This window comes from Ciconia boyciana, chromosome 11, assembly GCF_034638445.1.
Source record: "Ciconia boyciana chromosome 11, ASM3463844v1, whole genome shotgun sequence".
Lineage (NCBI taxonomy): Eukaryota > Metazoa > Chordata > Aves > Ciconiiformes > Ciconiidae > Ciconia > Ciconia boyciana.
The window spans coordinates 6,635,713-6,660,270 of NC_132944.1; the positions used below are offsets into that span (position 1 = coordinate 6,635,713).

The 24,558-nt window shown below is 43.6% G+C and overlaps 3 protein-coding genes across 12 annotated transcripts in view; 2 read left to right on the plus strand and 1 right to left on the minus strand.

The window, feature by feature from the left end:
• PBRM1 (polybromo 1) overlaps positions 1 to 1,986 on the plus strand; it is a 64,204-nt gene extending 62,218 nt beyond the window's left edge. For all 10 annotated transcript variants that reach the window (XM_072875860.1, XM_072875856.1, XM_072875861.1 and 7 more), the window contains 2 exons: positions 1,041 to 1,257; positions 1,596 to 1,986. In XM_072875860.1, the coding sequence (XP_072731961.1) occupies positions 1,041 to 1,257; positions 1,596 to 1,768 (390 nt within the window). In that variant the 3' untranslated portion in view covers positions 1,769 to 1,986. The remainder of the gene's footprint in view (positions 1 to 1,040; positions 1,258 to 1,595) is intronic.
• Positions 1,987 to 9,072: 7,086 nt separating this feature from the next.
• On the minus strand, positions 9,073 to 11,387 carry UQCC5 (ubiquinol-cytochrome c reductase complex assembly factor 5). Its single transcript, XM_072875881.1, has 2 exons — positions 10,889 to 11,387; positions 9,073 to 9,366 (listed from the first exon to the last, which is right to left on the minus strand). The coding sequence occupies exons 1-2, from the start codon at positions 11,037 to 11,039 to the stop codon at positions 9,299 to 9,301; spliced, it is 219 nt and encodes a 72-aa protein (XP_072731982.1). The 5' UTR covers positions 11,040 to 11,387; the 3' UTR covers positions 9,073 to 9,298.
• Positions 11,388 to 11,529: 142 nt separating this feature from the next.
• Positions 11,530 to 24,558, plus strand: part of NT5DC2 (5'-nucleotidase domain containing 2) — a 29,204-nt gene continuing 16,175 nt past the window's right edge. The window contains exons 1-4 of the mRNA XM_072875875.1: positions 11,530 to 12,024; positions 19,780 to 19,964; positions 20,756 to 20,830; positions 22,767 to 22,822. Coding sequence (XP_072731976.1) covers positions 11,742 to 12,024; positions 19,780 to 19,964; positions 20,756 to 20,830; positions 22,767 to 22,822 — 599 coding nt within the window. The 5' untranslated portion in view covers positions 11,530 to 11,741. The remainder of the gene's footprint in view (positions 12,025 to 19,779; positions 19,965 to 20,755; positions 20,831 to 22,766; positions 22,823 to 24,558) is intronic.

Consider the following 24,558-nt stretch of genomic DNA (forward strand, 5'->3'; position numbering starts at 1 on the left):
GTTGAATTGTTATTAGACTAATTAGGTTCTGTCCAGTGGGATAACTTCTGCAGTATAAGCAAGACAGTATTTTGTTTTTTTTTCCTTCTGCTAAACTAAGTCATTTCAACACACTGTTAAACTGCTGGTAATTTAGGTTTTGCATGCTTTGGTGATGCAGAGAGGATGCTGTCCGCTTTCTCAGCCATTGATGAGTGGGTAAAAACTGTTTTGTTTGCTCGTATATTTCACAAACTGATGAAGCAGACGTTCATTGGCAGTTCAGAATTTGTGAGTTTGGATGACAGTGATGATCAGATGTTCCTTCTCAGTGATTAATACAGATTAAATGTTCAGCACATTGCCAAATTATTGACTAAATTTTTGCATCATAAAGAGAAATGTGATTTTGGCTAGAGGGTGTAAAGAAAACCAGAAGCTGAGCGAGAAAGTAGTAAAGTGTGTATGTCATGACGCTGAGTTATTCCAGACCACAGGATATCTGTGCTAAGAGTTCTCAGTACTGCTACTTAATCACAGTGGCGGGAATTCTTCTGTGACTGTGATTTATTTGCGTGCCTGCGATTTTTGCCTGACAGCAATTAGCATTTATTCTGTGGAAGTATCCTAGTCGTCTGAGGATCAGGGTCAATTTGGATTAGATGTTTTAGAGATCAACCCTGCACTTCACAGACCACACGGTTTATGATCAAATTAGAGAAAACATGAAATAAAAAGGAGGCAAAAGGAGTAATTCAGGGTAATAGGAGAGAGGAGAAATGGTGATAGTAATCAGAGTATGTTTACATAGATTAGAAATATGAGCAATGTTGTCTGTTAAATATGAATATGGTTTGTTTGCACTTCTTCCCGCTCTGCATCTCGGTGACCCCAACAGATAGCCCTGGCTGAAGTGGGTGTCTTCCAGGGAAATTTCCTTATGCCTTTGCTCATAACCTGTTTTGAAGCTCCATTGTATGAGGATGATCTGATGCACAGATGTGAATCGGCTTCCCTGCAGTTCCCCCAAATGTGATCTCTCCATTGCTTTGTCATTGCAGATAGGAATCCTTGGCCCGCCGGGACAGCAGGCACCTCCTCCATATCCCGGCCAGAGCCCAGCAAGTCAGCCAGTTATGCAGCAGCCCACAACTCCCATGTTTGTCTCCCCTCCACCAAAGACACAGAGGCTTCTTCATTCTGAAGCCTATCTGAAATATATTGAGGGGCTTAGTGCTGAATCAAATAGTATTAGCAAGTGGGACCAGACCCTTGCAGGTAAGGCTTTTGATACAGAGTGGGATGTCTCCAGACAGAACACATGTCTTTGTAACCATTAATATTTTTTGCTTTTATGGAAAATGCTAAATAAATCTGCTGCTTACTTAATAAAATGTACGTATGCAAGTAATTGTTAAAAACAAATCAACAGACTGGGAATATATATGTTATCAGCAGGGTAATTCAATTGATGTTGTATAAATCTAAGAATCAATTGTGTGGGCTTAAATACTAGGGGTAAAAGTTATACTGTAGAATTATATTCACCTTTCTCTAGAAAAATTGTGGTGAATATCAAAGCCAGTAGGTAATTGGACCATTTCTTGACCTTCCAGCACGAAGACGAGATGTCCACTTATCAAAAGAACAAGAGAGCCGACTCCCTTCACACTGGTTGAAAAGTAAAGGGGCTCATACCACAATGGCCGATGCATTATGGCGTCTGCGAGACTTGATGCTACGAGACACCCTTAATATCCGTCAGGCGTACAACATAGAAAATGTTTAGTCACATAATTGCTTCTTTCTTTGATACTGGCATATAAGGAGTTTTGTGGAACAATAGCTGTTTTAGTTACTGGGTGGGGAGAGATAACCAACAATAATTTGTATTGCATTTTACTGTACATTGCAAGACCATTTTTATATAAGGACACTTTTAATAAGCATATTTCACTTTTTGTTATATTAAGTTGACTTTATCAAATACACGGATTTTTGCATATGTTTCCTTTGTTTGAAAGGCGATTTCATAATTGGTTAAGTGTAGTCAAGGATTCATCTTTCTTATACTTTATTGCTGAGAATCTGATGCCATTGTTTTTATATAAAAGAAAAAAAAGAAAACAAGTATTTACAGCTTGGTACAGTGGAATGTGAAATTAGTCATAGTTTACATCTTAGAAGAATGTGTGTACATGTGCTTGTGTGTGCTAGCCACTTCCAGCAGAAATCTTGCTTGGATGTGAAGAGAGGGGATCTCTTAAAAGAAGATAAAGGTAAGATGTGCATTGATCCTAGGGAAAAATGACATTTCAAGTCAGTACCGAGGCAGCTGAGTGGGCCACAGCAATCATGGAAGTGCTAGTGTGGACGGGACAAGGGTGTCTTGATCACTAATGTTGTCCAATCCTGTCCAGTTATTTAATTGTGTAGCCAAGGCCATTGTGATTCTAAATCAGTAACAGAGTACATGTGCTGGCATGCCCTTAGAAGGTGAAATGTTTCATCTACCATGACCTGCTTTAGGGTTTCTGTGATGTCCCTAACACTGAGCAGTGGGAAGGGGAAGCTTCCTCCCTAAGCAATTCTGTCTGCATGTGCGAAAGGCATGCGGAACTTCGAACCAGTTCAGGTCTTGGAAGGTAAGTTAGAGGAGAAGGCAAGTTGAGTTGTTTTGTTAGTGAAGTAACATAATGTTTTTAAATTCACACATATTCTGTTAATGATTGGGCATTGTAAGACATTTTCGTATGCTTTCTTTTAAGTGTATTGATTCACCTTAATGAAAGTTTTGCAATGCAAAATTTGAGAGAAATTTGACACTTAAATTAACTTTAAAGTAAAATACTAATGTATGGTATGTGTAAGTTTAGCATACCCAGTACGTTGGAGAAATAGAGTACTTTGCAGCCTTCAGAGGGTTTGGGGGTTTTTTTCCTTTTTTTTTTTTTTTTTTTTTTTTTTTTTAGCTAAGTCAGGAGGTATAGACTCTTCTTGCCAAATTTCAAGGTTGTGACTGCCTTCTGCTAAAGACTTACCTGTCCTCGTAACTAACCAACCTTTTGGACTGCAAAGTTATTTGTTTAAAGGTAAATCCTTTCATGTATTTACTTGTAGAAAAAGAATTAATACTTTTAGATTGCATTAAGTAACTGGGAAACCTATATTAATTTGAAAAAATTGTTGGCAGGAATGTAGTCACTGCAGCTCAGCCCAAAAGAACTGATTTACTGATACACTTCATCTTACTGCTGGAGATGTTCATCATGTGGAAATGTTTTTTAAAGTCTAATAGTACAGAACATTTTTATTTGAGTACATTTGGCAGAAGGTTAAGTATTTTTCTTCAGATACTGGATATCTTGGGTTCTGTTTTGCTGAAGTAATTAATACTGATGAGGGAAGTGACATGTGCAAGTATAAACTCTTATTTAATTTTACTGGCTAATTCCTCTCCCTCTCCTATTGTAATCCTCCAGTCATTGCATAGAAAACCATGTAATTACAAATAGGCACTTAAAGACAGTTTAGGTCAGATGTGCAATGGTTGTGAAGAAAATGAAACTAAGCAACCTATAGGGAAATTACAGTTTTGAACTCTACAAGTAGCACACCTGTGGTACAGAAATTCTTTACTGGCCTTTGTAAATTACCAAGTTTATTTAATAAAGTAGAAACTGAGTAGTCTTAGACCACCCCCATATATACAGTATCATCTTAAAATGTGTTTAAATTACCATAGGCTTTGCAATTTTTAGCCACAGAGACAGGACGTTGAAGCGAATGAGGCAACAAATCCTAGTTTTTGAGTATTTGGAACTATCATGGATTGTACTAATACACCACCAGATTCTCCTGCTTCTCAGCATTAACAAAAATTACACCAAAGAACCTGGGATGGATTTTAGTTAAGTTATTGTTTTATTTATTTTCTTTTGAGGACTGGATGGGACTCCCTTTGGAGCCTGTATAACTCAGATGTTTAATTTATCTGAAGGTCAGTGATGAGCAGACTTGCAGCACTGGCTCTCTCCTGCCCGAGCAGCCGAAGCCCTACTTTCACTGCTCGTTGTGGCCCAGGAGCAAGAGATTGGAAGTGCAAAAGAAACCTGGGTCCTCCCGCAAGGCAGTGCAGAGCACTACCGCTAAGCCACTGGACTGGCCCTAATCAATTATTTTAAGCTTTATTTATTTCAAAATCATGTCTCTGTATATTGGAGGCATTTCAGCCGATTGCAGTAAAATTTAGGATATAATGGCTACAGTCTAGAATTCAAAACCAGCAAAAGAAACTGTTTTCTGACTCTGGTTTAAAAAAAAAAAAAAAAGACATGTCTGTCTGTCTTTCTCTTTCTCTCTCTTTGTTGGTGTTTGAACCCCTCATTTGTTTTCCACTGCCATTCATTGTACTGGCGTAAACAAAACTTTCATATTAAAATAAAAGTATGTATGGGAAATGGTTGGCTTCTGTGAGAGTGGAAAATAGATTAATCTAGGACCGGTATTTTCATAAACCAGTTGGAGACGACTAATGATTACCTGTTCTCTTCCTCAGTCCTTCCCTTCCATGAGAAAATTTACTGTTTGTGTAAAAATTCAAAACATTGATGTTGGTGACTTTTTTTTCAGCGTATGTTTTCGGACCTGGTTAATCCATGCTTGGCTTTTCATTAGATCTTGTACTCCTGAAGGTTAAGCTGCTAACCAGGTTTATAACATGTATGTACCATCACTTTGTTTACCTGAGTCTTTTTAATTTGAATAAAAATAGTTTGCAAAGTGTTTTGGATTAACCAGGTTTGGGTGTCCCATCAAGACTTTTGTTAGGATTTTATTTCAAGTAATTCTGGCTGTTGCTGATCCAGATTTTATCAAGTCCTTGGTACGTGTGTGCTTGCGTTTGGGTAAAGAATCCTTTCTATATTGTCCTGTGTATTGCAAGATGTGCCTGGTAGGTGCTAAGAACAGTGATGCTGCAAAGTATCGTTGAAAATTGGGCTATAAGGAGCATGAACAGTAAACCTGGAAAAATATGTGACACATTGGGAAAAAGCTGAGTGGAGATGATAAGATTCAGTCAGTCCTAGTTGCCCCCACATTAATTGCTTTGAAAATAAACAGCAAGCCTTAATTTCATACTGGAAGTTAACCTCATTCAGGACTCTCTTTTATGTAGCTGTATAATAAAGGAAATTAGAACAGTAATATGGAAAAAAGGCATCTTTTACACAATAAAATTAAAAACCACAATAGAAATTTTCTTTATTACCACAAACAGCAAGAAAAATAAAGTGGTATCAACCTCTCGAGTCTCAAAGTGTCTCTGACGTACAATTTACAAAGAGCTATTTAAACAACCAGAACAGATAGCATTGTATTTAATTAACATGCATTCATGCTTTGGACCCGGGGGATAAACACTGCCTGTCATGCAGGCTGCCAGCTTTACAGAACTTCCACCTTTCTAAAATTTGATGGTGGATGGTGCAGTTGCACAGAGGAGACTAATTCTAATCATCCTCCACATCTTGTTTGCTCAGTCTGAGATACTGAAGATCATCTGTAGATGTACATAGCCCCCTCTTGACTGCAAATGCACTAAATTGGAGCGGTGCTTCAAAAGGGCTGGGTACTTTGAACATGAAGTAAGAAATTACGAATCAGGGATCTGATTCATTGATATATGTGAAATATTCTGGTTAATAAAATAAACCTCATATTCCTTTTGCTTACTGCATTTTCCAGCAAGTGTAATTCAGTCGTCATACAAAGAAATGAAAGGACAGCTGCTGCAGTGCAGTAGGATCTGGTGATCCTGGATAAAGAGATTCCCAGTCTCTGTCAGGCCTCAGAGACACAGCGGTCTCCTACAGTCAGTCCTTCCTGCGCCAAGAGGGATCAGAAATCCAGTGCAGAAGTCGGGCTATGCAGATTATCATCTGTTAAAGGAGGCAGCAGGAAAGACATGAAAGGAACGGAGAAAAATGCACTGAATTGCACACAGAACCAGTAACCGGTGTGGCTCAGCCCAGTTTAAGCTAAGCACAATGAAAGCCTTGGACAAAAATGGTGAAGGGTGGTCGATCCTTCATGAAGTCTGCAACTGTCTCTGCAGGGAGTGCCCAAATTCAGTTTCCATTGGATGATTTTTGGGAGGACTGTAATTAATCCTCATGCTTGTTGCGAAGCACCAACATCCAGTAACAACTTAAGGAAATTCCTGGGGACCAGTCATCCCACCAGTGCCTGTTGCAGATTTTTGGACCTTTCTTGGAAGGAGCTGGGGCTGGCCATAACCAGAGCACAGGTACAGTTTTGTATCTGTGTATGAAGTCCAAAGTGAAAGCTCGCCTCCACTGAAGATAGCAAAAGTTTTGCTCCAGGGAAGAATTCACCAATACATAATAGATGACTATTTTTTCCTTTTTCTACTCTTGAAAAGCTGGGACAAAACTCTCCTGCACCCCTGTGCCAGGGAGGAGGACAGGCTGGGCACATACATGCTTCCTTTACCAGAACTTGAGTACTTCCCTGGCTCACCACGGGTTTTTCAGCAGGCAGCATCCTTGGGTGCACAACAGCAGGGAAACAATCAACACACAGATGCATTCTTTCCACAAAATCATTCTGAATGGGCGGTGAAATTGTGCCTTCTCTAATGCTGGAGTGGTGAGCAGCATTGCTCGTACATAAGCATCACTGATTGTTCGCAGATGACTATTTACTGAGTTGAAGTTTTCCATGCTTGCTATCTATATTGGCCCAACTTCTACAATTTGGAAAGCTTTCAGCAGAAATGCTTTGCCAGTTCTCAAAATCTCCTGCTGTGGCCGCTGCAAAGTGAACACGAGACCACTGTTCGTAGATGCTGAGCTGCGTTCTGGGCTGACATCAGATGAACTCCCTGAAGAAGGAACGGATGTGCTCAACCCCAGAACTGGCAGGGGCTCAGCGGCACTTAAAATGAAAGCTGTGTTCCTGGCTTGCTCCTGCAGTGCATAACAGCAGCAGCGGTGTGTTCCCAGTGCTGGCCTGAGCTCCGAGCCGAAGGAGAGTTCTTGCTTCCTTCCTGTTGCCCACCACCACAGCAGACAGATGGGGGGGAAGCTGGAGGGCAGGAAGGAAACGGGGAGATGAGAGCCAGAAGGAAGATGGGAAAGAGATGGCTGGGGAAGGCAAAGAGCACAGAAGTAGGAGTCAGCAGGGATAAAACTGAGAAACCAAATTAAGACCTTGGTTTTTGAAGATTGGGTGTAGATTAAAATTGATACTAAATCCCCAAGTGTGCTCAGTACTGGAATGGGCTGGGCACTGGGGCCTTCCAGCTACTCTTATTTCCAGCATTAGCAAGAGACTGGCAAAATCAAAGAATGCAGAAGGATCAGCACTAGCAAATACATTGTGGAATGAAGAACGCAGTTCAGATTTCTGAATGTCAAGCTTCATCTTCTGTCACAACAGATCTGTGTTGCGTGAAATGGTACAATGCCAGCTTGGAGAAGGATGTTATTCCTGCACTGGTCACAAAGACCCGTGGCACAGAACTCCCTGACACCGGACTAGTGAGTGACTGCAGCCTGTCTCACTTTCTGTCTACCTAGCTGGAGACACCCAAGATATCTTCCAGACATGCCTGGTGCTCTCAGCTGCAAATGGGAAACAGTGCTGCAAAATCAGCAAGAGCTCTGAAGTGAAAAATTGGACCTTGACTCGCTGATGGCTGTGCAACACTCTGCTACTATTACAGGAATGCTTAAGGGAAGCCACAGGAAGTTTTCACACCAGGCTCCCGAGTACTGAGAAGTAACTAGGGCACAGGGCTCTTTCTTAAAAAAACAAAGATATTGAAAAACTTATTTGTTCTATGGAAACCAAGCACAAGAGAGTTCCAAAAGGCTCAAGAAATAAAGGCAGATGGACCTAAAGTTCAGCAAATTTCAAAATCTGGCTTCTTATTAATGCTTTATTCTTTAATGTGTTGCTACAGTCAGGATTTACTTCAGTGCAATGATCTGTGACTGCAAAAAGAAGCTTGCACATGAGTTTTTGAACTTGGGCTCTACTTTGGAACCAAACTAAAAATTTAGATTCTTATTACTTCTGAAATAGAGGTTTTCCCCAACTAATTCATTTGCTGAGTAGTCAAAATACGCAGTGGCACAGTCGTATCTTTAATTCTCTGACAGTTTTTTATCTCCTGAAAAAACAGTAGCACTAGTCCTCCAGATTAAGTCCTTGGAAGACACAACACAAAGTACAGCAGTTACCCTCTGCTTGCCAGTTGAGTACTTGCACTGTAACATCTTCAGAACAGCCATTGTCTCTTTTGTTCATGAAAACTTGCTTCTGTGGAAAAAGGCTGTTGGGAGTTAGCATAGCAATGCATGTAAGTATACAAATTCCCTCAAGGTTGTTTTTAGGCTGATCTTAAGAATTGGCTGCTTTGTGGAACCCTCAGCTTCTACACGTACCATCAGAAATAAAACAATTGCATTAACATACGATCCTCACTGATTATACTGCACCAGTCACCCTAATGCATAGTCACTGACATGCTCCCCTGCACCTGAGAGCTGGTGTCACTGCGTTAAGAGTAAAAGCTGTTCAGGGTATAGCAGTTAGCTCTGTCTTCCTTCTTTGGGGAGACAGGAGTCCTGCAAACAGAATTCAGGTTCTGTTTTGCCCTCAGCTCAGTTCATTGTTAGAGTAACAACAATAGGTATTACAGCATTTGTAGACAGTGGAGCCTGAATGCACGGATGACTTTCCAAACAGTGTGGGCTGAATAAACACTGAGCAGTAAGTCAGTCTTCTTTTTATCTAGTTAAAATTATGCCACATTAGAAAGAAAACAAATCAGATGCCAGAGCAGTTTCTATCAGTACAAAGGAAACTAACTAAAAATTACTATTTCCATTGTGCTGAGATACTGTGTACGCAATATGTAACATTTCTTTCCCATTGGTCTTGTCACAAGAATGGTGTCTTACCAAGCGAAGAAAAGCAGTAGCCAGACTCCCTTTACTCAGTTTAGTTTATTTAAAAGTACTAAACAAACATTAAATAAGTGGCAGAGGCGTAAACACAATGAACTTTTTCACTACTGTATTTGGCTTTAATACAAAATATTAAAGATATGGAGTAGATGGAAGAAGAATAAAAGTGCCAAAACCATCCGAGAGTGTATTACACAAACTTGTGGATTACAGTTCATCTTGCAGAGACAAAATCTTCCCCTACCATCAACGTGGCAGTAATGCTTCTTTGGTATTAACACAGTTGAAGCATTCAGGACCTTCCCCTCGAAACGTTTCAGCTAAAATTCATTTTTTCCCATCCTTGCCTCGTACTGTCTTTCAGATTGTTTCCTACGGTAAACGTCATCTGCCAGAAAAAATTTTTTTACATTAGCGTTTTCCCAGTGCAAGATAGTATTCAATGTATGAAGCCTGTCATCTCTTCTGAAACTTTTCAATCCATTTTTCTCTTACACGCACTGACTGACAGGCAACTGAAAATTCAAGCCAACACAAATCCTTATTACCACTTAAAAATAGCTCATGTTCTCCCTCCCATCCAGTCTTCCAGGCTAAAGTTCTTCCCATCAGTCCTGATGAAGTGTTTTTATAGGAAAACTAAGCTTCCAGTGCAATACAGTCATTGTCTAGTTTCCCATGAGGGTAGTTAAAAATACAAATGCCCAAACTAGCTGAAGCCAAAGGGAAATTAAATTACAGGCACAAAGTCAATGCCTGAGGACTGCCAGCATGGCTTCAGTATTTTAGCTTTTTTTTTTTTAGTAAACAAAACACAGGAATATACCCACCTTCATAGTCTTCCTAGTCGTTCTTCCTGCCTCCCCTCCCCCTGACCACCCCTAAATATCCCTCACCAAATAAAATCTCTCACTGACAAAAGAAAGAGGTTACTGGTCTTGTACACTGTCACTTTGCATGGATTACGGAGCAGTAATAAGGCTAAACTGCACAATTATTATTACTGTAGTATAGTATCATTTAGGCATAGCAATTTTTTTTTCTGCATGAAAATAAGACTTGAGCTGAAATATAATGGCTGCTACACAGATGTAGTGTTTTAGTTTCTAACATGACTTTATTACTATACAGGTATGCCTCGGAAATACTAAACTGAAACCACAACAAACCTAAGCCTTCAGAAGTGAGCAAAGAAGCAGTTTTGTTTGCAGTGATTTTGTCAGCTATGGAAACTGTATCAAGCTGTTTTATTCTGCAGGAGACTCAACTAGATTTCCCATGAAAATGAGAATATTCTCATGTAACATAGAGTAGAGCTGATGCTTTTTCTGAAGTACACAAAGATTTCTAGCAAGGTTTCTTAAAGGGAAGAATGCCACATTAAAACTAAATGCTTTAACTTCTAGAAACTAAGTGCCATTAGCTAAGTTCATGACTCATTTTCATACTTCTTTTTCAGTTAAAAAAAGTCACATTTCAGACGAACCCACACCTACACTTAAATTCTGACAACCCTGGTGAGTCTTTTTCAATGTAAAAATATCTAATTTAGTATTCTAAACCCAGGTTTTTGTTTGTTTCTGCCCAGTGTCTTCTGCTAGGGAGGCAGAATCTGGAGTGTCACATCCTGCACTAAAGAGAGAGGTGGCTGACTTGCTGATTGACGTCCTCCGGGCGAGGACCCCACCCTCAGCCCGCGCTAACCTGTTGTTGTTAAGGGGAACCGCCTCCGTTGTTCCCCGCTAGCAGGTGCTGTGGCACCGGGTACCGGAGCAGAGCGGGGCGGCTCCGGCACCGCCGGGAGGGAGGGAGGGAGGGGGTGCTGGGGGGCACCGGTGACTCAGCAGGGACCGGGCCTCCTCCTGCCGCCCCCGCCGGGGACCAGCCGCTGCGGCGCGGCCCTCACTTACAGAAGGTCTCCTTGCCGATGCGGACGTTAATCATGAACCACTCCATCGCTCCCCCGAGGAGGAAGAAGAAGGGCAGGAACCTGTAAACGCCGAAGCGCTGCTTCCCAGGCACCAGCTGCAAGAGGCGTTTCACCCTCTTGCTCACCAGCATGACCGGGGCGGGATCGGCGCCCTCAACGCTTCACGTACAAAGAAGAAAACGGGGGGGGGGGGGGGGGCGTGCGAGAGGCGGGACGGGACGGACAACGGCCCACAGCGCCTCGCGGTCAAACCGCGACGGGAGGCCAAGCCCGCTGTCGAGCCCCAGGCGCGGGGTCGCACTCCCCCCACTTCCCCCTTACGCTGGCGGGGGGATAAGAAGCGGGGGGATAAGAAGCGGGGGGCCCGCAGCCAATCAGCGCTGCGCCTGCCGCGCGACCCCGGGCCGCGCGCCCCTCACCTCCCGCGCGCACTCCCGACCCTGGAAGCAGCCGAACGGAAGGACGTGTAGGCACCCACGTGACCCCGCCCGGGGCGGCTCGCCTCGCCTGATTGGCCGGGGCGGGGCCGAGGGCTGGGGCTGGGGCGGGGCTGCAGTGAGGGACCGGAGCGCGGCGCGCGGAGCCCGCCCGGCCCCGCCGCCCTCAGCCCTTCTCCGCGGGAGGCCGCCGAGCACCGCCCCCCCGGGCCCCTCTCGGCGAGGCGGGGCGAGGCGTGGCGCGGCCCGGCCCCCTCGCACCGGGCGGCGGGGATTGGCCGCCCGGCGGGTGCCGCCGCGGGCCGGGGCCGGGGCGGCGGGGAGCGGAGCGGAGCGGAGCGGAGCCAGCCCCGGCCGTGCGCGGGCTGCCCCGAGGCTGCAGCGTCCGGCGGGACCATGGCGGCGCTGGGCACGGCGGCGCTGAGGAGGGGCAGCGGCGCGGCCCCCCGACTCCTCGCCGTGGCCGTCTCCTGGCAGAGCTGCCGCTCCAAAGCCAGCCAGTGCCCCGGGGACGGCGGCCACGGGCAGCCCAGGGACCACCACCCGGCGGCCCCCGGCAGAGCCCGGCGCGGCGCCGAGCCTGGCCCCGCCGCGGGCAGCCAGCCCCTCCCGGCCGAGGGAGCCGACACCAAGACCTACTTGTGGGCCAGGTACCACGAGATGAAAAAGCTGGTCTACGGTAAGGGCCGCCTCCGGGCGCTGGGACTGCCACGTCCTGCCGGGCTGGGGCTTTGTCCTTTTTTTTTTTTTCTCCTTTTTCCCCCCCCTCTTTGCATCTTGGTGCCTTTCCCCGCGCTGCAGAGCTGGGGATGTGCCCATCTCTGTGCAGCTGCCGGGGCGAGGAGCCTTCTCCCTTGCAATGCCATCTGCACGCCTCATCGCCCGGGACCCTCTGGCACTGTTTTATTTCTGTTGAAATCTGGCCCTGGTCTTCCTCTCCCCATCCCGGGCTTCCCTCTGTGAACATCCCTCGGCTGGTCTCAGCATTTCAGGACATGCAGAGTACGTGGGGTTCTTCACAACTGCCCCTCCCTAACGTGGATATCGTCATGGCGAATGGTCTAAATGAAGAGCTTGTTGCATTTTTCTCTAATTTGCCATTGGTTGGCATAGGGAAAGGTGGTTAGACTAGGACAAACAGTCATGTTGACTGATGTGGTGAGGAGTCCAGGGTCCAACTTGTAACTCGCCATTGGCACAAGGGTGAGCGTGGAGAAGAGTGATGCTACAGCTGCTAGGATGTCTCCTGATCCTGAGCTCAGCTTGTGTGGCAGATGCAAAACACCTTTTATTCATGTGTGCGTGCATGCATGTTTTTGCTCCTCTGACCAAGAAGTTACTTGGCTCTGTCAGGTAGGTTGACGTCTTGCTAAACAAGGAAAAAACTCATGCCGCTCACCAAATCTGTCCATACGTAGAACAGGATTGTGGTCCTTTTGGCAGCAGCAGATCTCCACTGTATTAAACTCTCCTAAAGATGTGAAAGAATAGCTTTCGTGGCATAAGGGCAGGGAACTTTTTCCTGCTGGTTTCTTGATTCTTGGAATGCTGAAGGTAAGCACTGTAGAGAGCTAGGAAGTGTGACTTTGTGTCTGCTGTTAAATAGCTCTCCATTAGCTTTTGTTTATCTAAGGGTTTGGAGAAGGATGGCAGCCAGCCATAGGCATCTGGAAGAACCGTCTCGCTGTTCTGAGATTGGCAAGTTCTATCATTCCTTCTTCCCTCCTTCCAGTACACGAGATTTGACGTGAAATCTAAAGTCCTTCATGATGCACAAATGTAAAGGAATTGGCTGCTGATCCATTGGGTGCTCAGCCTGCTGCATTCCAGCTTTTGGAGGATGTGACCTCCTTTGGCTGAGCCGCTGAAGGCAGTACAGGGTGCTGACAGAGGACTGCAGCTTCATGTTAAGTCCCTGCTCCAACACTGAGTTGTGGTTTTAGCCCCACTGCTTGAAAGAAATTCGAATTTGCAAGACTTGTAATGGTGTTTGGACCTTAATATCCTCAATGACTTTTTTTTTTCTTTTGCATAATGGTATTGAAACCATAAATGACGACATGTTAATAGGCTGTGTCATGCTCTCTTGGGAAAATGCTCACTTTACTATGTGACAGACTGTGAAGTTTGTATTCACATAGTTACACTTTGTTGGGATGCAAGAGATATGGTTGTTACTGGAGATGGAGAACTGATCAGCAAGACTAAATGCAAAATGAAGTTAGGTGAGGTAGCCCATGTGTTAGAGAGCAGAGTCTTTACAAACCTTCAGGTAACTATTAGACATGGCAAATAAGAAGGCCCGTGTTTGTTTAAAGAACAGCTCCCCAAACCAAAATTTCAAGACTGTGCTGTTATTCAAGTCTTGTCAAGAAGAGGCATAAACAAAGTTGGTCCGAGTTGGTTTTAATTGTTGCTTTAACTGAGTTGTGCAAAACGTGGCATCAGTCTGTTCCTTTGTTCTTGATTTCTAACTCTGATGTAAAAGTGAATGTCTGTGGTTGGGTTATGGATTTGAAAACATCGTCATGTCTCAATACTCATCAACATTGAGTTTGAGAAGACTCCTGTGGTGCCACCTTCTCCCTCCTTCTCTGAAACTCCACCTTTGTGGAGTCCTTTGTCCTGTATTGTCAGTTATTGCAACTGCTTTTGGAGAGAGGTCTCTGCCAGGAGAATTTATTATGTGTTTTCAAACCAGCTCTTGCTCAGGACCTGATTTGTAGAGCAATGTTGCATTTTTGCATAGAGAGGATTCCAGTGATAAATGCTGCCAGAGTTGGACAGGGCAGGATGAGTAGGACGAGAGCTTCTGTGCAGTAAAGCTCAGTGGTGGTACTGGTTTCGTGGCCAGAGCCCAGGAACCAGAAGTTCTCAACTTTGTAGAAACACATCTGTGTTCTGCCAGGCTTGAGTGTGGTGATACAAACATTTCATTACATGTAAGAATTTGAGGCTACTACTTCCACTTAATGTGGTGTTTTTTTTCCTCTGCCACAAGGAAAAGTATAATTGCATTTGTCAGAGGGGTGGTGTTGAGCAAGACTTGCTGTGTTTTGGTTTGATGGCATCTGAAGTGTCAGGGAAGGCTGCTATGCTCTCTTAGTAAGCAGTGTCTGAAGTCCTGCACTGTAAGAAACATCCAATCCTGAAACTCAATGGAATTGGTGAGCAAGTGAGGATTTGGCTGTAAATAAGTGTGTATGTTTTTTCCTAGATCTTTCAACCTTTTAAATGTAGCTACAATAAATCAGCTTTCCTAAGGAACCTTTAAAATAACTGTTAACTTCTTGCCTCTGCATGACAAGCTTGAGCGTGGTGAAACGTGAGTACTGCTGACAAGTTTGCGGATAACAAGAACTTGGTTAGGCATTGATAACACTGAGGATGTAGCTCAGAGGTAGTCCTTGCTCTTTTTAGTTTGTGTGGATCAAGAGATACCTTTGCATCTAAATAATGCAAGACGCAGTCAGCAACATGTGCCCATCGTGTTTGGAAATGGGAGAGGACATTTCCAAATGGCAGAGACATGTCCAAACGACACCCCTGTGTGATCACTGCATTGGTGATTCTGGTGTGGTGCACAGGTGGTTTTTGCAATCCAGCACATTTTGATTCTGCTTGTGTTGCTAATCTCAAGCAAGCACAAAGATTTAAGGGCCTCACTCTTTGCCAAACCAGGAAACAAGCCTAGTGCTATGATAATAAATGCCCTGTGAATCGCTTGGGGAGTGTGCATGTTTCATGAGTTGTGTCATCTACAGATTGAGCTGGGACTGAAAATGACAATTAGCAGCCAGAACTGGAAGTATGACCCGTTATGTTAACTGCCAAATTCTGCCCTCCTAAATATAAAGGTGTTTTCTTGTAAAGAACTGTTATACCAGCATTTGCCTAGTGCCTTTGTGTATGTACAAAATGTTGTTTTGGAATGAAATAGTATTTTTTAATATTGCTTTTGGTTTGTGTAGGTTTCATTGGCAATAAATCCCAAAATATTTAGGCATAATGGCATAAATTCAAGACTATGCTCCAGAGTAATTTTCAGCACTCTTTTAACATGGTTCCTCTGTCATTTAATGCTTTTTAAGTAATATTTCCCTCTCCCTACCTTCTTGTTAGAGGCATCTGCTTCGTCTGGTTAGAATGCTTTGCAGGAATTGCTGTGAAATGGTACAAAACAACACTTCAAAAGGATAAAGAGGTACTTGGAAGGGAGAAAAAAACTCACAGTTTGTCTTTAGAAAGCAAGTCCGTGTGAGCAAAGGGAACTTTTTGATTCATGAAGAACGTGGAGGATGGCGGCCATCTGCTTTTCAGTATCACTTTTCCTCGCTAGTCTTACAAAGAAGTTAGCACAGATGTCTGCTGTGTTCGATCTCTGGGAGTACAAAGGGTGTGAGAGATGGGTGTGAGCTGCCTGCTTATGTATTATTCTTCACTAACATGCTGGACCTGAGGCTGAGAGAAAAGGAGCATTTCCTGCATGATGCCGTTGGTACCCCTGGGAGCTCAGAACAGCACAGGACGTGCTTGGCACCTCCAGCACCTCCTGACCGGAGCGTTTTTCACATCAGAAGGGGCCATATGGTGTCTTGGCGTCTCTAACCGCTGCTCACAGTTAATTACCTGGTTTTGTTTCCATCTCTGCTGTCATGTTGGGGATTGAGTGTTATTGCTTTCTAACAATGTGGGCTATTGCCTGGGAAGAGGCACTTGTGCTGTCATGAAGATACTCTGATTTAAGCAGCTGTTCAGGGCCTCATAGTAGTAAAATGAAGGAGATGATGTGTGTTTACTTTGCATTTACACCCAGGTGTAAAAAATGCCTGAGACCAAAACCGCTTCCTTGTGGTCTGCCTTTGCTGACGAGTTTCATCATGTACCATGGATATGTAGACACTTCCCTTAAAACCGTCAGAGTTGCAAACTGGAGCAAATTGTGCAAGTATGCAGATTCCAGGGGTTTGTATCTATTGCAAGAGCTGTTTTTTCTCCACTGTCCTCAAATGTACGCACGCTAGTTCTCCCTTATGTCATACTTCCTGGGTGAAGTGCTGAGTAGACAGTGACTAACTGTCTCCCTTTATTGTCTCCCTTTCCAGTTAGGACCCAGATGGAAAGAGCAGTTGGGATTATCATTCTTTTTAAATAACCAAAACTGGTTTTAATGTTGTTTTTTTTTCTTGCTGTAATTTATCATAACTGTCCAGCAATCTGTTTTGGTGTCTTGGCAGAGGCAAAGCAAAAGCTATTGTTCTTGAAAAATGGCATCTTCATGGGCTTCTGGAGGGTGTCATCTGTTTGTTTTGACTCGACGATTGCCATGCAAACTGAGGCACAGATCCCTGGCAGATTACGTGCTGAATGTCAGTGGAACAGCAGTGCCCAAGCCTGCAGCCCAGGACTTAATTAAGCACTCAGACTCTGTAAGCACCCAGGTGATTATCTTTTTTTTTTTTAAAAAAAAGCAAACCAAGACAAACAAACAAACAAACAAAACCGCAAACTTCTTGAAACCTGCCTCAGTAAGCCAGGCACATTTGGGCTCTTTTATTGAAACCAGTCTTGCATGTGCTCCCAGCTTCTCGCTCCCCTGATGTAGTTTGAACCTGCGGAGAGACTCTGTGAGCATAAAGAGGAGACTGACACCAACCACTCTATTGAGGAGGATGGTGCAAATAGTCATTTACACTAAGCCAAACGTGCAGCATGAGTCTCTGGACTGAAACCCAGAGCTTTTTCCTTCTCTCTAGGAGACCAGTGACTTTGAAACTACTGTTTCAAACTACTGTAAATTTCAAAAATTTACAAAGTAAATTTAAGGTGGAGGACGACGGCATGGAAAGAGCAAGCTGTCAGCAAGCTGCTGCATGTTTGGTTTGGTGATGATGATGTGTGATAGGAAACACAGCAAGTAGATGTGCAGTGCTCCAGGAAGTGTGTGTAGGGAACACGTTATGTGTGAGGCAATGGGATAAAGCGTTTTGGCTAGCATATGCATCTTTCTTCAGCCCTTAAGAGGTAAGAGAGAACATGCTGTGTAAGTTAGTGACGAAATGTCTGAGTGGGGTAAAATGAGCTGGGCAGGAGGCTGTCAGAGGACAGCAGAGAGGCTCTGTAGGTTTGAGGCTGGCAGGGAGGAGCACGACTTCATTCAGTGGGTCTAAATATACTTCATAAATCATACTGTGGCACAGTTACTGCTTATGCTTCTGATCACAGATAAGACTTGCTTCATGCGCTTGGCAAACCTCAGACTACCCTTTACTTGGTACAAAATCATACCACTCCCTTAGCTTTTCCTGATTGTATTTTTGCAAAAGTTGTGGCTGGCATATGCTGTTGAATCTAGATGGGTCTCATGTCTTCTGTGAAAGGAGAGATGGGGTTCAGGCAATGGTATTTTGTGCTGTGTTGTCATAAATCTGTTAGCAAATGGTGAATGTTGGAAGAGCTTGACCTTTCTGTAGGGATATGGTAACAGCAATTGGGGTGCATTTGTCGTAAGAAAAAAAAAAGTGCTTTCATTAGGAGAGGAAAGCATTGCATATTTGCAGTGTGGTGTGGTTAGGGATGTGTCATTTTCCTTGTGAGGAAGAAAAATAACACCCTGCAAATGCCAGTGTATGCTTACAAAAAGATCTTCCCACAAGTTATCTGGAGGTGAGGACAGGAAGTGGAGCTCTGTTTGTTTATGGTGCAGAGAGCATTTATGATGAGAGGATGAAAGTTGTGATCATCTGAATCCTATTTAGATTTCCCATCTTTTAAAATCCCAGTGGAAAGTACTCTGATTGCATCCACCCTCTCCAGCCTCTTCCAGGAACTTTGCCACCAGCAGAGTCACTGAAAGAAGGCTGCTGTTCTTGCTCTGTAGCCAGTAAGTCAGCCCTCCTACCTTAAAATACTGCTTTCTTTTCTAGTAATTCCTGTCTAGTTGATCTGGTGAAATGCATTTGAAGGCCAAAGGAAAGTGAGTTAGGAGAGAGAGATGGGTATGTTTTGTAATGTGTCTCTCCCCGGAAAAATAAATATTATGGTATATCTGAATCCTCTGTTTCTTTGGTCACCTCTTTGGATTAGTGCTCGCAAATGTACTTTGGACTTTTTACCTAAATTCTGTACTCATTCCAGACAAAGTCTTTATTGGGAATGGCTAATATCTCCTTCTAATAGTATTTTTTTTGTTCTAGATTCAGATGAAACTTGGTTTTATAGCAAGGAAGCACTAAAGAACTGGCACAGGGGTTCTTGCTAAAAGACAAAAGTTAAGGTAGGAAGGGAAAAAAGCCTGCTGATGCTGTGTAGGATCTGGAAAATGTCTGCACTTTTCCTATCATTCAAAGAGAAAATTACCTGTCTTTGAGGGGTGAGTAAATGTCTCCTTCCCTTCTCTGTCCCCCAGTGTGGATGTGACTAGGCAGCCTACTACAGGGAATTATTTTTATTGCTCTTTCTCATCTTGCAAGGGACAGCTCTTCTGGGGCGGGAAGCCTGGGGAGGGTCTGTTCCTGTCTCTCCCATTGTAGTGCGGCTAAAGCTCTCAGCTCTCTAGACTAGCTCTGAAAAAGGATATACAGGTAGTTCAGCTGCTAGGTCACTAAACCCCCATTTTCCCAGTGGTCTGGGGAGCAAAGTGTTATTCACAAGCATCTTGAACAGTAACCCTGTTTTGAAGTGACAAACCACACACAAGGACTGAGCTGTTTCCACAGCTGTTTATCAGAGGAAAGCAGATAACTTGTTGCTGTCAGCATTATGTGTTCCAAGAGCGTAGCTTAATGTGGTGGGTTTTTTTTACATTTTGTTGGTGTTTGTACAAAACCTTGTTTTATCCTGTCCATTAATAATAATAATTTAAAAAGCCCTAACGGTACCTGCAGGATTGCTCTGTGAAGTCTGTCTCCTTCTGTGAGAAACAAAAAATGCCAAAAGGCAAACCTCAAAATTTCTAATTTGAAGTAATCTAGATTTCTCAAAGAGGAGAGTTAGCCTGTTTGTCTTGCTCAAGTTTTAAGTGAGGGGTGCATGTTTTTCTGGTGATACATTGCAGCTATGTTTCACGTTGGTGAGCCTGCTGAAAATGCAGCTGCTGTGAGCTAGAAATGTGACACTTCAAAATCTTGGGTCTGCTTTGCTTCATGTAGGCTAGAGACCCGAGGACATTGTTTTGTGGCTTCCTGACACAAAAGGTCAGTCTCACTGTGAAAGTGGTTAGCACCATCACCAGGCACAGCCAGAGGTTTCACAGTGTGCTTTTTCACAGGGAGGATTATTTGAGTGGGTTAACGGCAGCAGTCTTCGACAGCAGCACTGTGCTCCTCTTCTGCTGCTGTGAGGTCCTTCCAGCTGCTGTCAGGTCCAGAACAAAAAGTTGAAATTTCGGTGATCCTCTCAGTTTCTCTAACCTCTCCCCTTTCCTTTCTCTTAGATCTCCTTCCACCAGGAGTCTGCAATCTCCTCAACCCGGCCGCTATCTATGCTAACAACGAGATCAGCCTGGGAGATGTTGAGATATATGGCTTTGACTACGATTACACATTAGCACAGTATTCTAATTTACTACACTCTATGATTTTCAACACTGCCAGAGACATCCTAATAGAACAATTCAAGGTAATGATGTGTACAAATTTCCACTCAATTAAGCTTACTGCTGTCTTTGCGACACCCCAGACATGCTTGCAAAATGCCACATTGTACATGCGTCAATTACTTGTTTTATTGAGATAAATTTCATGTTTCACAATCTTTGATTGCAGAAAGTTTTGTCTGTACGTGGAATTAATTTCCTTTGAGACAATTTACCGTGCTTTACATTCCTGAGGTTTTATAAATATGGAGCAGGAACCTTAGTCTAGAAAGGTCTGGTCTGTTTTACACAACTATGGAAATAATGCCTACAGAATTGCTGGTTCAAGGTACACATGGTGGATAAACACGAACCGTGGGCCAACACTGAAGCTGTACAGGACTTGACAGATGCAAGTCAATGTGGATGACGCTGTGTAGCATGTCCAATAATGGACACCCTGTTTGCAGGAGGTGACTAATCTGTGCATTTTCTTCCCATCGTGTCTTTCTTTTTAGAGGGGCTCTGCAGTGCCATTGCTTTGCCAAATATATGCATCAAGTGGAGCTCACTAGAAGTGTCCTCACTGCCTGAGTGAATCTGTTACATTTTCACTAGTGACCCTTACATGAGAGAAACTAGTTTTGGGGATCCTGATCCTTTATGTCTTTCTCCATTCATCTACTTTCTTTGTTGAAGGGGCAAAATGAAGTGCACCCCTTCCTTGGTCAGTTTATGCCTGGGGTGAGATGACTAAGCCAGCTCAACAGGTGAAATAATTTTGTTGATAACCCGATGCTTATGCCCCTAATGATGTCACTACCTGTCTTCCCAGTATCCAGAAGGGCTTGGGAAGTATGACTACATTCCAGGGTTTGCCATACGTGGACTTCATTATGATGTACAAAAGGTAAGCTGTACACAGTTCAGTCTCCTGGGCTTTGTCTTCCATCGCATTACGTTTTTAGTGGAAATGCTTTCTGTCATTGCTTACAATAACATCGATCACCAAACTACCAGTGAAATACGTAGTCCGGGTGGCTGTGCTTTTCATTGCGTGGGTTCTTCTTGCTTATAAACCTTCCAAGGGAAAGATGTCTTTTGTGTTTGCATAGCCTCTAGCAGAATGGGACATTCTAGCAAAGACCTCTGGTAACAGCCTTGCCAATTTAAAAGTCACTTAATTCCACAAGCTAATTAATAGAAAACTCAGCTTGTTTGTGTGATCGTTTCTGTCTTTCAGGAAATTTAAACAACAAACCTAAATCCTGCATCTACAAATACTTGCCAGGAGCAGAGGCATTATGTCTTACTCTAATAATAGAAATGACTTGTCAGGAGAATGCTTTAGGAAGCCTTCCCCACCCCCCACCCCGAATAATAGGACTGCTTGGAAAAGGATCCAAGCTACTTGAGATGCATGCTTCTTAGATGCAGAGGCAAGCAAAGTGCAAGCATTAGCTTTAACCCTTTTCAGTACTTTGGACGGATTCCCTGAAAGCCTGATGCCCAGTGATGTAATGCTGGCTGCTGCAGCCAGGCAGTCAGGTGGGAGCACAGCAGAGAAAGTTGCTTCACTGTAGTAGCTTTTCTTATGTTGAGCTTTAAGCAAATTCAGGGGAGCAGGCAGTACAGGCTGGAGTGTGTGTGCTGTTCCCCAGCAGCAGAAAAAAAAGAGAATGAAGAAAAAAACTATTAGAGTTTTCCTTTGTATTTTGTCCTTAACTGAGGTGACAGCATGGCAGCAGACCACTTCTGCCTCTAACTTTACAAAGGAAGAAGTAGATCTATGAGAAACTGAAGTTTCTTTTTGTGTTTAAATCTCTGGCTGATATATCCGAGGAACACAGAGGCGACTAGCCTAGCCAAGCAAAGCATCCTTTGAGTGAGTAGAAGGTGATAACTCTCTTTTCTCAGGATCAGAATTTGCTAAACACATGAAAAACCGGGTTGTGCCTGTCTAAGTAAATCTTTCCGTATATTTGCCTGCACTCCTCACAAACTAGTGGGAGATCTGCCCATGGTGTAACAAGCTGCACTGATACGGTATTGTGATAAAAGGAGGTGCCTGAAGGTTGTGAATGCTCTGTGGAATCAATTACCTTTCACTGTGGTAGAAACAGCACAAATAGTTTGATGCTGTGCCCTTACTTGAGTTGCAGAGCAATTCAGGTTTAGTGTGAGGCTGCTTTCCGTGCCCTGAGAACTTGTGTTAGGGCTTCAGAATGATGGATGGAGGAGAAGGGATGACTCATGAATAGGGGAGTCTGATACAAAAAACTCCAAGAAAGCTCTAATGTTACCAGCCTGGTGTGCTTGTGAACATCTTTGCTTAAATGTCTATTGGGGAGGGGAAGAAGTGGTGGAGGGGAGAGCTCTTGTGTAAAGAAAATGACTGGGCATAGCTGCGCTCTAAACCAAAACTTGCCCACTTAGTTCTGCTTAAGATAAACGTGAAGAGAAATAGATCTCTTGTGCACACAAAGCTCCTTTGGAATGTGTGTGCTTTTGGAAGGGAGATAAGAAGAGACTAACTGAGTCACAAAAACATTGCTCTCTCGGTTTTTCAACTGCATCCCTGTCCACTAACTTTGGAGTGTAACAGACAGTGGTATTTCAGCCCATAGAAAGCTGGTCTTTTGCCAGAGAGGCCAATAAAAAGTCACAGTATCAATAAGTGTGTGTAAAAGTGGCTGGGGAGTAAGTGCAGCTTAAAGTACATAGATGTGGGATGTTTATATTGAATTTTATTTTCTAAATGTCATTTGTGTGGAACTTGAAACTTAAATAAGGTTTCAGGGTAAACCTACACAATTCTAATAGTAAGTATCTGTCCCTTATCACAGAGTCTTCTGATGAAGATCGATGCTTTCCATTATGTCCAGCTGGGGACGGCATATAGGTCTGTCAGTTCTGAAAATCATTTTCTAAATGCCTGTATATGCAAAGGTGGATTACTAAATCTGATTGTATGTTCATGGCATATGGGTTTTGGTTTTTTTTGAGCAGAGCACAGTCTCATCTGGTTTATCCTGTTTGCACTTGCTTCAAATGCTTACCTGGCATATAACTGCAGGGAGTTATTTTTCTCAAGCGTTTCAAGCCAAGTGTGGGTGGGAAGACTTGGAGCTTTTTGTAATGGTTAATGACACATCTGGTCACGTACTCTGCATGATGTCTGAGTTGCAGCTACAGCATATCTGGGTTAACGTCTGTAAGCAGACAGTGCAACTAGGAAAGGACTCCTCTGTATATGGTCCACATACGGGCCTGTCTTCTCCAGGCAGGAGTGTATCCCAGCAGTGGTCTGCTGTGCCTTGTCACAAAGCTAAGAGGAGAGTGGTCTGGATGTGCAAATAAAATCTTAAAGCAGTGCAGACATGTCAATAAAGTAATGATGCGTCAGAATCTGGGCTCAGTTTAAGGCCTAGGTTGTCCTGTTTTTCCTTCTCTTCTGTTGTTCTCCAAGGAGAGCTGGGTGTGCTTTGGAATAAGTGTCTGAAACCATGCAGAGCAAACTTTTCTCCAAGAAGTTGTGAAACTGGAGACTGGGAGAAAACCTTGCCCCAAAAAGTGGAGATGGGTTGGCGTGTAAGAAGTAATAATTCATAGATATCGGTGGCAAAGCTCCTGTAAACTGTGTTGTATTTCCTGAGCATGGAAGCCAATGTTTCTTTTTCTTGAACTCTGCCCTTTTGCTGTTAAGCTTCAGTTACAGTAAACACTCCAAGAATATTAAGAAGGGAGTTTCATAATCAGAGAGAATTGGCTTCTTTGAGTGCTAGCTTTTGGGGGGGTGGGAAAGAGGGGTTGGTACTGCCCCATATTTCACTTCAGCTTCATAAAGAGATTTTTAGCTAAAACGCATTTAAACCTTTTTCCTATTATCCGTTTGTAACTATCCTTCTTGAAGTGTCCTTTTCCTAAACTGTCCTTTGCTTTTGAGCAAAACTGAGGCAACATTTAACTTCTCAGAGGCTGTACCATGATTGAATAGGAAAGGAGAAAGGGAAAGTTGCTGACTGCTTGAGTAAACAGCCATCAAAAATTGTGCAAAAGGCAAAAACTGCAGCAGTCAGATAACCTGATGTTCACGAACGGTACAGCTCATAGCCATACCTGTGATTACGGTGTTTTGGGGGAAAACAGCAATCTCTGTTGAATGGTGTGAGTGAAGAACTTGTTTTGCTTAGGAAAACTGAATAGGAAGGAAACCTCATTTTCAGAAAGCTCTTTTCCTACACCTTTGCATTTAAAGGTGATATACCTCGTGGAAGCAACCTCCCCAAACCTACAGTTACCCAGTGCTGCCAAAGTCAGGTCGTGGGGCCAATTTGGTGGGGCAGTCCTGCCAGCAGATTGACAGCATACAGAGAGAGGCCTCTGTCTGAACCCTCTGCTGGAATGTGGATAAAACCCCTCAATTAACTTGGAGGAACAAACAAGGTGTCTAAAGAATGTCTCAGGAAAGATTTTATGTGAATCTTAAGAAACCATGGAGCTGTCAGGCTCTCTGGCTATCTCTTGTGCAAGAGAAATTTGTGAGTTTTAGAAAGGAGCTTTTTTGTCCCATCTTCTCTTTCTCTGCAGTTTGTAGCTCTGTGCAGACTGGTGAATACTGACAAACTATTTCTGTTG